The sequence below is a fragment of the Grampus griseus genome (assembly GCF_964374135.1).
Source record: "Grampus griseus genome assembly, chromosome: 1".
NCBI classification, from domain to species: domain Eukaryota; kingdom Metazoa; phylum Chordata; class Mammalia; order Artiodactyla; family Delphinidae; genus Grampus; species Grampus griseus.
The window spans coordinates 97,386,291-97,404,658 of NC_139017.1; the positions used below are offsets into that span (position 1 = coordinate 97,386,291).

Sequence of the window (18,368 nt, forward strand, 5' to 3'; positions counted from 1 at the left end):
GGGACTGAGAGTTTAAATAACCAGCAAAAATAGTAGAGCTAAAATCTAAGCCCAAATTTAATCTGAAACACTATGCATATTGCTTAGTAGATATTTAATACAATGAAAGTTGTAAAATTTAGGACTGTTAGAGACTTCATCCTTCATCAATTATGTATTAACTGTAGTGAGTTAGTCATTGTGCATAAAGGAAAAAATGTTCTTTGAATAGAGCTAGTAAAATGAAAAATATGGAAGATAAGTTATTTGGAAAGGTAGTCCAACCTAAAGGAAAAGAAATCTGAGCCTGGACAAGGAATGAAAGTGCATTAAGAATAATTAGATTTCTTGACCGGGACAGATTACCATGGATTTCCAAGGTTTTCAGACTTCAAGGTTATTTATATCTCAAGTGTGGGTGCAAGGTGCAAAATGGAGGCTGCATTCTCTCCTCTTCAGCTCCCAACCCAGCTGGAGTTCTGAGCTTATCCAAGAGCCAAAGACACCTTTGTAAATTCCTAAGTTACTTAAACTTGCCTTATACTATGACTAGTGATAGACATAGGAAAGAGTAGGGTAATTGGCTGAGATTGGGGCCTGTAAGCAAGAGACTGTTAAGCAAATGAATACTGAAAAGTTCAGTTCTCCATTGATGAACATTTGTTAGATTGTTACCTGGATGAAGCAAGAGATACTTAGCAAAATCATTAAGCAATAGTTGTTTCTGTTTTTCTGTTAGCTGAGAATATTTATAGAGGAAAAGAATGACAGCACAATACAATGTTTTGCTGAAATCAAGATAGTTATACCGAATTATGAAAAAATGAGAAAAGCATGTTTTAAATTTTATTTATTTTTGACATGATTCAATGGAAAGTAGGAGACCATTATAGAGACCTCAGGATAAGTTACCAGAGACAAAATTTAAACATAATTTAAATAAGACAAAATCTAACTCATTAAGTTCAGCCTGTAAATCAGAAATGTCAGTGTATGTGTATTATGTTAATGGGTCAGTAAGCAATGACCAGTACTGAAGAGGAAACATTTGCTTATAATTTAAAATGCAAAGGATGAAGGGAGCTTAATGGTGCATTATGTTTGAATAATCGATATTGTGATATAAAACAAAGCTGTGTGTTTAGAAAGAGAATATGTTGGCCAAGTGGTTTTCTGCAATTGGAATTCAAGCTCTCAGTACTCAGTTCCAGTATTTTTGGGCTAAGACTTAATGCTTTTATTTGTGAAGTGAGGGCCTGTTATTGTAGTCAATATGGGCTCCTCTTTGTGTTCTCTATGGCAGTACAGAAGGATGCTCCTCAGATGCAGAATTCTAGTTTTTGTGTTGTGGCATTCCAGCTGCTTCCCAGAATAGCACTGACAGACAGCACAGTGACAACACATGCCTCTGACTTGATCTCATGTGTAAATCTGTCTCTGGATCATATTCTATCGTTTCTTAACCTAAATAAAATTAGTACAATGAAATTTTCTCAAATTCTGTTTTTTTGTCTTTAGAATCACCAGTACATTTTTATTGTGTTACTGAAAATGGGAAAGCCAAAGGCCAAATTCTTTGCATGGGAGAAAATCTCCCTTTATAAGCAGTATGCCTTATATCTGAAAGGGTTAATGGGCCTCTTATAGTGCTCAATTTATCCAGGGAGGGGACCCTGTGACCCTTTTAGGACCTGGCTTTGGTCATTTCTTAGGAAGAACACAATTTAGAACTCTCCTGTATTATTCTGCCAGCTGCTTAGTTATTGATGATATTGACTTTTAGTTTTAAAAAGTCTTGCTTTGGAAAATTGTTTTTAACAGCTCTCAACCACTCGTGTCTTGTATTTTTATTTTATATCACTTTTCATTTGGGATATTATTAAGTCAAATCCTTGGTAACCATTCTCCACAATCCAATTTATTTTTAGCCAAGATCCATTGAATTCAACTCACTGCCTTTTTGCAAAAGGTTAACCCAATATTTCATGTTGTGTTATACTTTCTACTTATGCTGTGTAAAAGAAAAGTTACTGTGATAAGCAGCCAATAAATTGCATTCAGAATATTTATTCTCAAAGTTACATTACTGTGCCGACATAGATAAACATAATCATTTATCACAGTATGGATTGTGGAAGTAAAAACTAAATGAAATACAGCCATCTTTCTTGCATATTACCCAGTTTTTTTTTTTCCTTTAAATGTTGGCCACAATAACTACCTTTAAAAAATGTCATCTTTTTATTTATCAGTTTGAATTAATGTGTGAGATTAGTAATGGTTCGGGTTGAATAACTAAAAACTGCATCTATTTTATAATAAGGAAGTGTTTTCAACTTTTTTTGTATAAAAATGAGATTACTTATGTTTTCTTTCTTTTTTTAAAATAAATTTATTTATTTTTGGCTGTATTGGGTCTTTGCTGCTGCTAGTGGGCTTTCTCTAGTTGCGGTGAGCGGGCTTCTCATTGTGGTGGCTTCTCTTGTTGCGGAGCATGGGCTCTAGGTGCACGGGCTTCAGTAGTTGTGGCACGTGAGCTCAGTAGTGGTGGCTCGTGGGCTCTAGAGTGCAGACTCAGTAGTTGTGGCGCACGAGCGTAGTTGCTGCACGGCATGTGGGATCTTCCCAGACCAGGGCTCGAACCCGTGTCCCCTGCATTGGCAGGTGGATTCTTAACCACTGTGCCGCCAGGGAAGCCCACTTATGTTTTCTAATGTTGGCTCTTATTACTAGGTTGCTTTGGCATTATTTCATCATAAGGAATACACTGTGAGTTTAAAACTCATAGCTCTATTGTTCGTTTGTTGTCCAGAACACAGACATCTAAATTGATAGATTGAAGAAATATCATGTATATCATATATAGCAATTATTAAAAGTAATCTTCATTTATACTGGGATAATAAAATAAGTCCCAATTGATGTTTATTAGAATGAATACAGTATACAGTGAAATCCACTGAATGTAGAATATGTGTTTATTATTATTATTTGGTAACAGCCTTATTGAGATGTAATTCACATACTGTACAATTTACCTGTATAAAGTGTAGAATTCAAAGGCTTTTAGTGTATTCATAGCTGTGCTGCTATCACCACAATCAATTTTCATCATCCCCAAAGAAACCATATACCCTTTAGCAGTAATGTTGCATTTGCCCTAATCCCCCCAGCCCCTGGCAGCCACAGTCTACTTTCTGTCTCTATAGCTTTGCCTATTTTGGACATTGTGTATAAATAGAATCATACAATATGTGGTATTTTGTAACTGACTCCTCTCAGCACAATGTTTACTATGTGCATGTAAGCTGTTTGTGAATTTCCCAGATTTCTTTCTGTTATTGATATCTGTTTCCATTCCATTGTGGTTGGAGAACTACTTTGTATGATTTTAATCCTTTAAAATTTATTAAGGCTTGTTTTATGGCCTAGCATCTGGTCTGTCATAGAGAATGTTTTGTGTACACTTGAGAAGAATGTATATTCTGTTGTTGGGTGGAGTGTGGTTATAGATATCTATTAGGTCTAGTTGGTTTACAGTATACTTCAAATCTATTTCCTTTTTGTTCTTCTGCCTTCAGTATAGGATTCTTGGTTGACAATTTTTTTCTTTTAGTACCTTGTAAATGTTATCCTACTACTTTCAGACATTTATTGTTCCTGATGAGAAGTCAACCATTAAACTTATTGGAGTTCCCTTGTACATATGAGTATTTTTCTTTTGCTGCTTTCAAGATTTTCTCTTTGGTGTTGACTTTTAGCATTTTTACCAACGTTCCTATGTGTGGATCTTTTTGCATTTATCCTACTTCAAATTTCTTGAGCTTATTGGATATATACTTTAATGTTTTTTCTGTCTTTTTTTAAAATCAAAATTTTAGTCATTTTTCTCCTTATATTTTTTTCTCCTCCTTTCTTTCCTCTCCTGATATCCTGCTACAATATTTTGGGGTACTTAATGGTGTACCACATATCTTTTTTTTTTTTTGTACCACATATCTTTAAGGCTCTGTTAATTTAAAAAAAATATTTTTTCTCTTTGTTTGTTGGATTGCATAATCTCTCTTGAGTTCTCTTAAAATTTGCTGATTCTTTCTTCTGCAAGTTAAAATGTACTACTGAGCCCCTCTAGCAAATTTTTCATTTCAGTTATTGTAGTTTATTATCTCCATAATTTTAAAAATAATTTCTATCTCTGTATGAATATTCTGTTTGATGAGATATTGTTACTATACCTTCCTTATAATGGCTGCTTTGAAGTTTTTATTAAATCTTATACCTGGAACCTCTGAAAGGCAATTTCTGTTATCTGCTTTTTTTCTTGCATGGATCACATAATCCTGCTTCTTTGAATGTCTTGTAATTTTTTTTTTTATTAAAAGCTGAACATTTCAGATAATATAGCAATTCAGGATACTAATTTCCTTCTCCCCCACCCCAGGGATGGGGGCTTGTTGTTGTTTGCATATTTGTTTAGTGATTTGGTGTACTACTTTAGGGAAGTCTATTTCCCCCAAGGTGTGAACCTCAGATAGCACTCATGTAGGGTGAAGTCGTGGGTGTGTGCCTAGTAACTCTGGGATGACAGGGGTTTTAGTGGGACTCTGTGTCTTCTCTTTGGATCTCTTTGTTAAACTATCCACCTCTGTTGGTATCACAGCCAGCTCTTAGTCTCTATTGATTGCTAGTTGATTGCTCTGCTGTTTTTGACAATGCCCTGGCATATAAATTGCTCCACAGTGTGATTCAGTTAAATTTGGGCCCCTTTGCTGGGGTAGCTTTCAGGTGAGTCTTTGCGGCTTGCTGTGGCCCTGCAGGAGCTGTTAGCTATTTCTTTCTGGTAAACTGTCTGCCTTATGCCTTACTTTATTGCTCTCATGAAGCTACCAGTTTTGTCTTAATTGTTTGGCATCAAAATCTTTATTGTTTTTGAGACTACCCTTAGGCTTGAACTTCCTATGTATTAATTCAAATAAAGTCAGTTCTTCTGGGGAGAGCCGTCTGTTCTTATGGCCTGCCTCTTTCTCTGGGAAAAATCTCTGAGCCACAGCTCCAGATCTAGGTGTGGTTACAGTGGCCTGCTTCTCACAGAGTGACACTCCTGCTTTTATGAGCAGGGCCCTGGTATAGGCGGTAACCTCTGATCTCAGTTTGCTTCTCTTGGTTTGCTAACTCTAAACCATGAGCGAGCTGAGATGATGGTGATCAGAACCCCATTGTTACTGGTATGTTTGCTTCTGAAGTAGAGCCTCTGCTCTATGAGTGGGGGCTGGGTGAAGCAAAGGAGCTCCTGACTTCTCAGCTGCACTTTTGGCATTTAGTTGCTGCATAGCTGGTAGAGTAGGGAGAGGGGATGAGAAATGTTAATGTCCTGCCTCTCTCTGGGAGACACCACAGCCTCAGCTAGAGGCTGGGGGCGGAGGGAGCTCTGTGTTCTTGGCTGTACTCACCTGAGGTAGAATTTCTGTCAGGCTGAACTGGGAACGTGGAGGCTGGGGGCAGACTGCACTTCGAATGCCACACACCCTCGCCATTCTTACCAAGTTTCAGTAGATTTTTCCTGAATAAATGTTCCTTCATTTGCTCTTTGGCTTTACGACAATTTCTGGAGATTTCAAAGGCTTCTTAATTTTACTAATTTTTATCAGTTATATTGTTCTGCTGGGGAGTTGATCTGCAGAGGTCTTCATGTGATTGTTCTGGAAGACTCCTAGTGGTTATTTTTTTATTTTTTATTTTTTTTTGCGGTACGTGGGCCTTTCACTGTTGTGGCCTCTCCCGTTGCGGAGCACAGGCTCCGGACGCGCAGGCTCAGCGGCCATGGCTCACGGACCTAGCCGCTCCGCGGCATGTGGCATCTTCCCGGACCGGGGCACGAATCCGTGTTCCCTGCATCGACAGGCAGACTCACAACCACTGCGCCACCAGGGAAGCCCAGTGGTTATGTTTTAAAACATTGCTTAAGACAGGGCTTTGGAATTCATTTTTTATTCAGTTACTCAGGTGCTGCTTTACATGTGTGGTTAGAAAGGTTTTCTCTTCTACTTTATACCTCACAAAGTCACAGTAAAATATATAGATTTCATCTTTGGATGAATTCAAATGTAAGCCCAACACTCAGAAGAACTGAGTTCTGATTCATTCCCTTCCACATATTAATTGTGAGATCTTGAACAGGTTACTTAACCAGCCTCAATTTATTTGATCATCCAAGATTTTGGGATAATAGTAGCTGTTTGTAAGTTAAATTAAATAATACGTTTGAAAGCAATTGGTAAAACTCTAAAAACTTAAAGTAGAGAGTATTATTACTACTTTAAATCAAATCTGGAATGAAGTGCCTCTCTTTTCATTCTCATGTAAGAATACTAATTATAAAATTTATCTTAAAGAGTTATTTGTTATATTTCACATGTTTTTGAACTCCATATTATCATTAATAAATATTTTTATAAAGTCAGCTGGGATATCACCTAGTAAATGATTACTTTAGATAAGTTTGTTGTGGAATTACAATAGTAGAAGGGAAAAACAACATTTTTAATATATGTCTTTGGGGTATGTGTGGGGAATCTTAAAATAAAATTTGATTTTTTTAAAATGCCAACATATTTACACATGCTTATGCTTTGTTTATACTGTCTTCAGAGTATCCTGGCTTTAAATCCTCGAACACAATCTCATGCAACTCTGCATTCCACTTTGGCCAAGAAATTAGCCAAGAAACATTGGAAAAGAAATCCTGATAAGAACTGCTTTGTAAGTACCACTGATACATGAGTTCATGCTGAAAATTATCTCATTCTACACACTGTAAGACCAGATTTTATACGTAGTTAGAAACATAATTAAATATGTGTAAAGTACAGCTGTGATATTTTTCTTATTTTAAATATTTTATATTTGAATAATCTGAAAAGTGTGTTTAATTTTGATGCTTAAAAATCTATTGAAATAGTTTAAAATCATAAATTTAGTTTGGTGCCAAAATTTATTTTCTTAAAAATCTGTAAAAACCTCTTAAAATCATTTTGTAATGACACAATGATACAGAAGAGTTTCAAAGTTATAAATATAATTCAGTTGAACAAGGGTATACTAATGTATACAAACTGTTATAAGATATGCTTTGGGGGAATATTTGAACATTAGGTATTCAATATGAGCATCTCATAGTTCCAGGTGAGGTATAGGTGCAAAAATCTGAGATCTGGTTGCTAGAATGTTATTTAATTGGGCCCATGAAATGATTACTGTGCTGGGATTGTTAGGCCATAAATGAGGATTAAGTACAACCTTGAAGGCAATTTTAAAATGCTGTCTTAGGAGGTATAAATCTTTAAGTTTGGGAAAGCAATTTCCTTTTTACCTGCTTTCCCAAAATTAATTTCTCCAAAATTAATTTTCTCAAAGTAACTAGTGAGCTAATTAATAGTATTAGCTTATTTAACATTAGCTCTTTTGGTACCTTGTGTATATGTTCTATTTAATACAATGATTTTAATTTATTTTTATGCACTTCTTTCCTACATATAAACTCTTTGAGGATAGGAATTGAGGGTATGTGCTCATGTGCATTTGTTTTTATCTGATATTTAATCTTTCTGTCACTGACCAACCAGCAAAGTTTTTTGAGTAAAAAAAGAAATAGAAATACGGAGAAACAACATGACTTGAGATGATAACACAGCCACTTACTAGCAGATCTGGATTTGAAATTCAGTTTTCCTTGCTCCGGCTCTGTGAGCTTTGCATTCTACTATGACATTTCTAGTAGAGGTCTCTGGAAGGACACTAATGTGGTCCAAATTAGATCAAGGAATAGATCAACTATCAGTCATGTTCCTGTATAATGATGTGAACAATTGAAGGACACTGAAAAAAGAATCACATAATTTTCAAACTTAGAATGCCTTTAAAGATTATCAAGTCTAACTCTCTCATTTTAAATGTGATCCAGATAAATTAGATTAAATTAGATAAATTCTCTAAGGTCCCCTTTATAGATTATTAAACTGTTAATTTAGAAAGAGAGGCTTTCTCTATTATTATTATTGTTATTTTATAAAAATTAGCATTTTCATTCCATAATGTTAGCCTGTAAACTGAGTGGTGTATATTGGGTTGGCCAAAAAGTTCATTCGGGTTTTTCCATAACGTGTTAACAGAAAACTCGGACAAACTTTTTGCCCAGTCCAATATTATCCTATTTTTTGTAATTGGCAAAGATACAGTGAGAAGTGTTTTTCTCTATTAAATATATATTGGCACAAATTCCTAGAAAAGCAATTTGACAGTATCTTTGGCAATATCTTTGACAGTATTTGTTAATACCTGTGTTAGTTTGCTAGGGCTGCCATAACGAAGTACCACAGACTGGGTGGCCTAAAGAACAGTTTATTTTCTCAGTGCTCTGGAGGCTAGGAATCTGAGATCAAGGTGTCAGCAGGGGCGATTTATTCTGAGGCCTCTCTCTGGATTGCAGCTGGCTGTCTTTTCTCTGTGTCTTCACATGGTCTTCACTCTGTACTTGTCCAAATTTCCTCTTACAATGACACCAATATCTCAGATAAGATCCACTCTGATGACCTCATTTTAATTACCTTTTTAAAGGCTGTCTCCAAATTTGTCCAAATACAGTTACATTCTAAGTTACTGGGGGTTAGGACTTCAATAAATTAATTTGAGGGGATATACATACAGTTCAGTCCATAATAATACCTTTAAATTATCAAACACTTACACCCAGTAATTCATCTCCTAGTAAACTATCCTAAGGAAAGAATTAGGAATGTAGGTAAATAATTAAATAGAAAGAAGATCATCCCAACATTATTTGTAGAGAAAAATCTGGGGGAAAAAACCTACTGAATTCCAACCATTGGGTTATGGTTAAGTAAATTAGGGCCGATCTATTCAGTGGTAAATTGTGCAACCATTAAAATTACTTTTGAAATAATTAATAATCTGAAAAAATACTTACAATCTATATTATATGAACAAGGCACGAAACAGCACTGTATTTAAGAATGATTGTATGCACTTTTACATAACCACACTTATATACATATTCACAAAGAAAAAAAGAAAAAAATAATGAAATGTTAATAGTAATTATATTTGTTTTCTTAGCACTTTTGTATATTTCAAATTTTCTATAATGAGCAAGTGTTAGAGGAAAAATAAAAGCTTTAAATATATGTTAAAATAATCTCAATTTCTAACAGCAGATATATTGCTCTGGATGTAAACCATTTTGAAAACTCTATGTGATACACTGGATTAATAAAGAACAGTGAAATAATATTCCCAAGGGGAAATATGGAGCTAGAGTTGAAAGTTATCCTCAGTGTAATTAAAGAATGCATTTTTTCCTTTTCATTATTATTCTCTTTGTGCATGAATAAAAGTATCACCACAAGATATGATTTATTTTGAATTGATAAGTTTTCATACTTGAGTTTTATAATCACTCATCTAAACTAAAAAGCCTTATAGGTAAAACAAGCATAAGAAGATTCTGAAAAGTGAAGAGAAGGCCAGCCAGCTAGGGATATGGACCTGAAACATGACACAGTGATGAGTTCCCTGGGTTTTCTTTTTTCTGCCTTGGAGCTGAAGAAATTGGAAAACCAGAAATGCTAACTGATACACACACACACACACACGCACATGCACACACACACACACACACACACACACACACACATACACACACACACGTACACAGATCTCAACAAAGTCTGCTCTCTCTAGCCAAAATACCAGGAAAGGAACAGTCTAGCAACAGAAGACTTTTCGACAGTAACTGCTTTAATCTAGCCAAACACAACAAAAAAAATTGTGACCTCATCCTGATGCATTCATAAAGGCCGAGTGGGAGCCTAGACTTCCATCTTATGATGAGAGGATGAGATGCTCCAATCCTTCTGCTGGGTGAAAGAGTAGGGAGTCAGGATTTTCATACCCACTAGCTAGCCGGTAACCAAGGCAGCCCACAACCCCAGTCACCCTCTGTGGTGTCAGTGGTGAGACCACTGAACTTCTACCCCTATCAAGAAGAGAAGAAACGGGGTGAGGCTGAAAAATACCCCAAAAGGAAATAATAGCTAAAAACTTCCCAAATTTAACAAGAGACGTAAATCTACAGATTCAAAAGCCTCTGTGAAACACAAAGGAATCCATAGCAAGACGTATCATAATTAACCTTCTGAGAACTAAAAAGAAAGACAGTATCTTAGAAGAAGCCAGCCTGCTTGCCTCAAGGTAAGGACAGCTCCTATGGGCAGTTGTGCTCCAGATCCTTGCCCTGTAACTTTGACTAAGACAAGACACTATCACTGACAAATGCTTGCTCAGCATTTTTTTTTTTTTCCTACCCTGCTTCACCCCTCTTGTATTGGTATTTCCTGAAGAACACTCACTCCATAATCACGTGAACCCAAATCCCTGTCTCAAATTTTGCTTTTAGGGAAAACGAACTTTAAATTGCTAAATTAAGAGCAAATTGTGGCCTGTATCAGCAGTACTTGACATAGGCAGTCACTCTCTTCTTCCTGAAATATTTTTTTCACTTGACTTCCAGGACATTAGACTCCCTGGTGTTCTTCTTTCCTTATTGGTATCTCCTTCTCACTCAGCGTATTTGTTGGTTATTCCTCATCTTCTCACCCTTAAATATCAGAGTGCCCAGGGCTCAGATCTTTCTTTCTTTCTTTAGAGACTCACTTAAGTTGGTGATCACATTTTGTCTCCTCATTTTAAATACCATGTATAGACAGATGGCTCCTGCATTTATATCTCTTGCCTGGACCACTTTCTTAAATTCTAGTCCTCTATAACAAAATGCCTAATGAATACCTCCACTTGAATGTCTAATCGCCATTTCAGTGTACACATACTGAAAATCCAAATTATGATCTTACCTCCAAAATGTATTATTCCTGGAGTCATGTCCATCCACCCTTTCTCTGAGAGCAAAATACTGAGTCCTTGATTTTGTTATTTCTCTCACCTTCCATACCTAAGTAGAAGATCCTTTTGGCTTCACATATATCTAGAATCTGATTATTTCTCACCACTTCTACCACTACCAACCTTTCTAAGCCATCATCATTATCTTTCATCTGGATTATTTCAGTTGCTTTGTAATGGTTTCCATGCTTATGCCCTTTCCTGGTAGAGTCTCTTCATAATAATTCATTGGAGAAATCCTTTTAATATTCCTGTGCTCAGAATCTTTCAGTGGTTTTCTAGCTTACTTGGAGTTTGCATAATTTCCTTTGTACAGTTGTCACCTCAGCAAGGGCTTCTCCAGCCACCCTATTTAAAACTCTAACCTGCCACCCTACCAAGCTCTCTTTAGACTTCTTGGCTTCTTTGCGTCCCCAGCTTCATGAACCCTTGGTGCTCACTAAAGATCTGTTGAATGAATATGACCCCTCTTTTACATAGTCCTCACATACTAGACATAAGGATCACATGTTTTCTTGTATAGTGCTATATACAGTTTCCAGAGTCCCTTTGCATATTGCATTTGATTTTTACCATGATGTGAATGGACAACCCAGATTTGTTTCCTCATTATACTGATCTGTTTCCTCATTTTACTGACTATGCTGAAAATGTTAAATTATTTGCTTAAACTCATTGAAATTACTTAGTGTTGGAGCCGTGTCTAGAATTCTGGTTATCTGAATCTAGTGTGTCCTATCCAGTGTATTACCTGGCCTCCTTAAAAAACACGAATAAGATGATTAGAAAATAGATACGTTAAAGTTAAGGAAAATGTAGATTGTAGTGGTGGTCACATTTGTGACCAGTAATCTTACATCATTTCTGAAGGCAGCCAAAGAGCTCGTTTTGAACCAACTCCCCAACTACCAAATAGAAAGGCTTTATTTATTCGTGTTTATTTTGTTTTATTTTCTAATGATTTTGCTTTGGCTTTACAATTCTCTGTTTTGGTTTGACTCAGATAATTACTGCTTTATCATTCTTAGCATATCTGCATTGGGGCTGTGGTTTGGGTTTATTTGGATAGAGTCCTCTCTGTCTCTCTTTCCACTTTGGTCCTTGAAGCAACTGTATGTTAGGCACTGTATTGAATGCCACTCAAAGGTGAATAAAATATGCAAAATAAGTAGTCTAAAATTGTCTATTAAATTAAATCACATTTAGTTTTAATAAACAAATATTTGTTTATAGGCTTTTTAGAAAATAGGCATCTGTTTTGGCCTGTAGAAGTACCCTAAGAATGGCAATTCTGAAATTTTTTACCCAGGAATTTCTTTCCTTGCCAAGTTAATACCATTCTAGTAATAATTAGAAATTCTGAATTCAGTAGGGAATTTAAACTGGCAAATGTGTTTTTACTGGTTAATGAAGCACGAAACAGTTATTTCCAGTATCTTTTAAGCAGGTGTTCTATAACTGCTGTTTATTTTTGCCATTTTTGAAAATGTTGAACTGTCTTAATTACATAAATATTTTGTGCTCATTTTCCGTTAGCAATTTTTAAAGAGCAGAAAATGTTACAAATCAGAAAACTTACCCTGGGTGAAAATAAAAAGGAAAGGCAATTAAAGACAACCAATTATTTGACATGTTTTGAGAATTTTAGCTAATTTGTTTTAAACACATGGCACGTAGTAGGTGCTCAAAGTAAAATAATACAAATAAAAATAAACCATAATGTATATTAAGAATTTGCTGACTGCAGGTATATTTCAAAGTGCTTTCTATGAAGTAACTCTTTTTAGCCTCAGAACCACCCTGGTGAGGTAAGTGTTATATTTTATCTCCATTCACAGATGAGGGAAGCTTAAGAAACCTGTCTAAGGGTCCACAACTAAATGGTAGAACTAGAGGCTGAATCCATGCAGTCTGGTACCAGAGCTCTTTAAGTAGACTATTTAAAATAAGTAAATAAAAATAAATCACTGAACTTTTTTCTTCTAGTAAGTAATATGTAGGTTTTGGTAATCATTTATTTTTTCCCTGGGTGAGCTTCACCATCTTAGTCACTACTTTGTTTCTACATTTATTGCCTGTTTACAATGGGCCAGGCATTGTGCTGCTTAGCACTCTGGAATAAAAATGAACATGATATAGACCCTGCCAAGAAGGTCTCACATTCTTTAGAAGAAGACAGAAATATCAACATATAGTCCTCTTTCAAAGGACGAACCCTGGAGGAATTTTAATTATCAGTATGAGTTGGTCAGATTTGTCTTGACAGGAATCAGTCTAACTTTCAGTGTAGAAGATGGGTTCAACGAGAAAGATGGGAGGCCAGGTCTCTGGGACTGATGTGCAAGGCTGGAAGACAAATCATGGAGACCAGGGGCGGGGAGCATGTAGGAGAGAGGATAAGCTTGAATATATAGGAGGTGTCTTAGTCTGTTTGGGCTGCTATAACAAAAATATCACAGACTGGGTGGCTTAAACAACAAACATTTATTTCTTATACTTTTGGAGGCTGGGAAGTCCAAGATCGAGGCACCGGAAGATTTAGTATCTGGTGAGGGCCTGCTTCCTCATTCATAGATGGCTTTTTGCTGTGCCCTCACGTGGCAGAAGGGATGAGAGAGCTCTCTGGAGCCTCTTTTATAAGCACTAATCCCATTCATGAGGGCTCCACCCTCATAACCTAAAAGCCTCACAAAGGCCCCACCTCCTAATACCATCACAGTGAGAGTTAGGATTTCAGCATGTGAACTTTGATGGACACAAACATTTAGTCCATAACAGGGAGGTAAAATAAATATGACTTGGGAGTTGACTTTATGTGTACACTTAATTGTTCATACGATAAATTGAGAGAAATCGTGAATTCAGTTTGGGATCTTTTGAGTTTCTTGTACCTGTGGGTCATCCTGTTTAGTTTAAAGGTTGAAGCTCAATAACGGGGTCAGGAATGCAGATGAAGAGTTTTGAGTAATCAGAATATATGTGGGTAATTAAAGGCCTGTGGGCAGAGTTACCCAGGAAGGGTGTGTGGAGTGGGAAGAATATGGAGGTTAGACTTTGGGCAGGGATTAGGGAGAGGGGAGTTAGACACAGGCCTCAGGTGAAGAGTGTAAAGGAGGCACCAAAAGACTCAATAATCAAGGTAAATAATACAAAAATCATACAAAATATATAAATAATACAAAAAATATATAAAATGTGTATATGGAAGCACACTTCTTTCCTTTTGCCTCAGGCTCCATTGTGGCTCAGCTTGGCACTGAGCACCAGGCAAGGGCAGGCAGAGATGAGAATTTAGCCAAGAAGTGCTATGATGGGTGAGATGAGAACCAGAGGAGCGTAGTGGGAGAGTTCCTACAAAGAAGGAGAGATCAGTGTGCTTTTCCTCTAATACCCGATTACCGAATGGGGCTATTTTTTGTACTTTGGAAATTATCCTTCTAGCTTGCCTTATCTGCTGAGTCCATTTTTCCCTCTCAATTTTACATGACTATTAAGAGATGAAATCCACGTAGTTAATAAAGTTATTAGTCAGCCAATCTCATTCAGAAAGGGAAGGTGGAAGCTTGGATCCCCAGCTACTTAGCTCTGTTAAACTTGACATAGAATGCAGGTCCCAATATTGGTACATATCAAATTCACAACATGAATTTTTATTTTTAAGCTCCAAAATTAAATGAGCTTTTGACCAGAGTCACAGTAAGAAAGCAATCCTGTTCTGCACTGGCCTCTTCTTACACCATAGTTTAAAACAGCTTCTCAGGCTTGAGCTTGCTTTCCTGATTGCTGACAATAGCTTTCTTCCAAAAATAGACTCAATGCCTGAAGGGGTTTCTGGAATTAAAAAAAATAACCAAAACCAAGATTCTTTACAACTTAATGCCTTCTTCAGTAGTTGAAAAATACATGGTTTGTATACATAATACAAATATCAGACTAGAAACTCAGGCATGAAGGAAATAAAACCTCCTTTATTTTCCTATAACTGAACTTAATTTTTAGTTTGAACTTCTCTAAGAGTAGAAGTTTAGTCACTGTCACTTTCAGAATTCTCTTTTCCCTGTTTGTCCCCCCACTCCCCCTTATTTCTCTGAGCTAATATATGAGTTTCTGGGGATTTGGTGGCAAGTGTGATAGGTGAGCTGAGCCCTGCTGATTCTTCATGACATCTTTCTTCTAATAACCATCACGGGGAATGTGGAGTCATCCTTCATTCCCATTCACCGGGTCCCTTCCTGTCCCTCACCTCTCTTCTACTTTGAAGTCACTCTCGAACACATGACAATCATTCTAATGTCCTTCTCAACACAGGGGCTTGGGGAACTTCACGGTTTAGTCACCTTTTCCCAGGGCTTCATCTAGTTAGTGGGTGACAGGTTCTCCAAGCTCATGATTTCCACGCACCTGGCTAGGGTTTGTCATTCCCCCTGTGTCCAGCCTGAGGAACTGAGCTTCTTTCTCTGGATCGACCATTATTCCTGGATCCTTCCCTTTCCTTTTGATCCTCATTTTGTTTTTCCATTCTTAAAATATTTATATAGTTTAGATGGGAAGGTAAGAGTGGAGGAAAAAATTTGCTTTTAACTCATCACACATATCCTCCTAAATCCACACTGTCAATCACCCAAGTTCTTCCAGTTTCCTTGAAAACTTGACTTCTGAAATCCGAAGTCTCACAGAAAATCTCTGTGTCGCTGCTTTCTGCACTTACATTCTTCTCTTTAAGAAATGAAAACCAGTGGCCTAGCTGCCTAACATGTGTAAACTTTAGGAGGAAGGAGACAAAAATTACAGTAAAACATCTCGTATCCCACAAAGTCTGATTTTGAATTTAACAGAATCGGTGATTATCTCCCATCCTTCATCCAGCAGAGTATCAAATGAGGTCTGTTGGGGTGGGAAGTTAGGGTAGGGTAAGTTCCTACTTTGGGTTGGAGAGACTAAGAAAGAAGGGCTAGGCCAGGCAAAGCCATTCAGAACCCTGTGTTGGGAAGCTGAGATAGTACTTGCAGGACTCTTGAGAGTGAGTGTCTCCTTAAATTTTGTGACATGGACACTTCACTTACATCACCATAGTACTGACCCTGAAAACTGCTGCCAACCAAAGGCTTGCACTGTGCTGGAGGTACCAGCATGCCTTGGGACCCAGCAATGTCCCCATGAGTGTTTAAACTTGGGTAACAACTGCCAACCTGCAGCAGGGACTCAAATGGATTTGGATGGCACAGGTGGCCCCAGAAATCCTAGCTGGCTCACTGGGTGGGCTTCCCTTGTCCTTACATTAATTTCCCAGTAATGCTATTGCATATATTATCGGATTTTTTGGAATCATTAATCTGGTATGGTTTTACCATTTCTATTAAGAACAGTTATCCTGCTGCATTTGTTCAGAACATTGCAATGGATTCGAAAAATAAGTTTATTTTTAAATAGGTGTATTTTAAGTGATCTTTATTGGATAATCTCTTCCATACTTCTAACAAAGGTTAGAAGTTATTACTGTATAAATTTAGTAATTAACTTTATGTGTGTGTTAAGATAGACATAAACTAGAAAAAACTAATCCTTTAAAGAAAATGCAAGTTTAAAAGTTCAGCAGAGGGAAAATTTTACAGAGTTAAAATCTACTGTGAAATGTGACTACCTAAAAATCCTGTTGTCAGAATATACAACTTTAAGAAGAACAGGGATTCTGAGCCTAAACTCTTGCTGCACGGTCATTTAGACATATGTAAACCTTGTAATTTTGAAATTGGGATGGAGTCTTCAGTCGTATGAATTTTGACACATAACCAGTATTTATTTTACTATAGTAGCATACTACTTATGGGAAGGGCATTTTTGGTAGAAGTCTTAAAGTCTAGTTATGAATTTCTAAAGAATTTTGGGCAATCTCAATTTCTTTAAGAATACAAAGTATACTCTGAATCTGTACTTAAAATATGAAATCATTGATTGGTTTCCATTGTCTATATATGAATTATGAACTCCAAAGAGCATCTTTTGAACATTTTTGGGCATTGATCCAATGGCTAGAAATAAGGTACTTTTTATAGCATTGACCTCTCTTAGATAATTAATACATTGCATCACATTTTTCCATATTTATACAACACTGATCTTGGTTGGCCTCGGTCTGCAGCGACTAGAAGCAGGGTTTCTGATCCTGGCCAGAGATTAAGATTGGGTCATGGCAGTGAGAGCACCGAATTCTAGCCACTAGACCAGTGGTCAGTGACAAGGCCCTGGCCCTTTGGCTTTGCAGAAAAGAATTCCCACAAAAACGGAAAGTAGTGAAACAAGTGAAGTGTTCATTAGGAGAAAAAAGAGTACAGTACGTGTGGATAGACACATGGGCGGACACAGAGAGAGGGTTGCGCCCTTGTGGTAGTTTAAATCGCTTTTATGGGCATTTCTTCCAGGTTTCCTTTGGCCAATCATTTTGATTTGCCTGGCTCAGAGTCCATATTTGGTATATCTCAGGATCCTTCCGTGTGTGCACGCGTCTCTCAGCCAAGATGGATTCCACCGAAGAGACCTATGGGTAGCTTGGCATAACTCCCCTTTTGACATCCAAGGAGCTTCTGGTCGGGAAGGTCTCCTTGACTTCGAGAGTGAGAAATATATGGTCTCTTATCTTCTATCTGGGCAGGGCCCAGCCTCTTCTCTCGATTTGTCATGCTATTCTCATCTTGGAGTATCCACAGGGGACAAACTCCAATTGCTTACCCTAGGGGGGGGGGGCATCTACCTCCTGCCTCAACACTACTATAGATAAATTATTTTACTAATATTCATAGTATATTTGCTTGAAATCTGAGTTGTACAGTTTAATTAATTACCAAATATTAATGGAAGGCCAAATATGTGCCAACCACTGTGAAAAGTGGGGAAAGGGACAGATGCTTTTCCTGCCCTGACAGCTTACAGTCATTCGAACAGGCATTAAACTCATTCACAACCAAGTGTTGTGAGTATTGCCATCCATGGGACTTGAAGTATGTAACCTAGTCTCAGGATTTAGCGTTAGAAAACAGAAAATTCTGTTTTCTCTCTGAGAAAACAGAATTTAAGTTGAAAATGTAGATGAAGGAAGGAAAGAAGAAGAAGGATCCCACCAGAGTACAGACTATATATTGCAGACACCTAAGATGAGGGAGGATATTGAACTAACGATATTGATACTTTAACAATTTTAGTGCTGCATGGCTGTGTAGAATATGGGGGGAAGTACCAAGTGATGAGACAGAAGAGATCAGAGGGGAGTAGTACAAGTAACAATAACAGTAATGATATTAATAATAACATTTATTGAAAAGTTCTTTATGCTGATTCTTTCATTGAGAGAAGTGCATACCATCTCATTAAGAAAGCACACTCTGCTACCTGCTAGAATTTGGAATTTTGCCATATATTAG

General features: G+C 37.0%; 1 protein-coding gene across 2 annotated transcripts in view; it reads left to right on the forward strand.

Annotated features, from left to right (window-relative positions):
- The window catches only part of DPYD (dihydropyrimidine dehydrogenase), an 815,412-nt gene that overhangs the window by 32,106 nt on the left and 764,938 nt on the right, over positions 1-18,368 (forward strand). For both annotated transcript variants that reach the window (XM_082655551.1, XM_082655550.1), the window contains exon 2: positions 6,628-6,738. In XM_082655551.1, the coding sequence (XP_082511677.1) occupies positions 6,628-6,738 (111 nt within the window). The remainder of the gene's footprint in view (positions 1-6,627; positions 6,739-18,368) is intronic.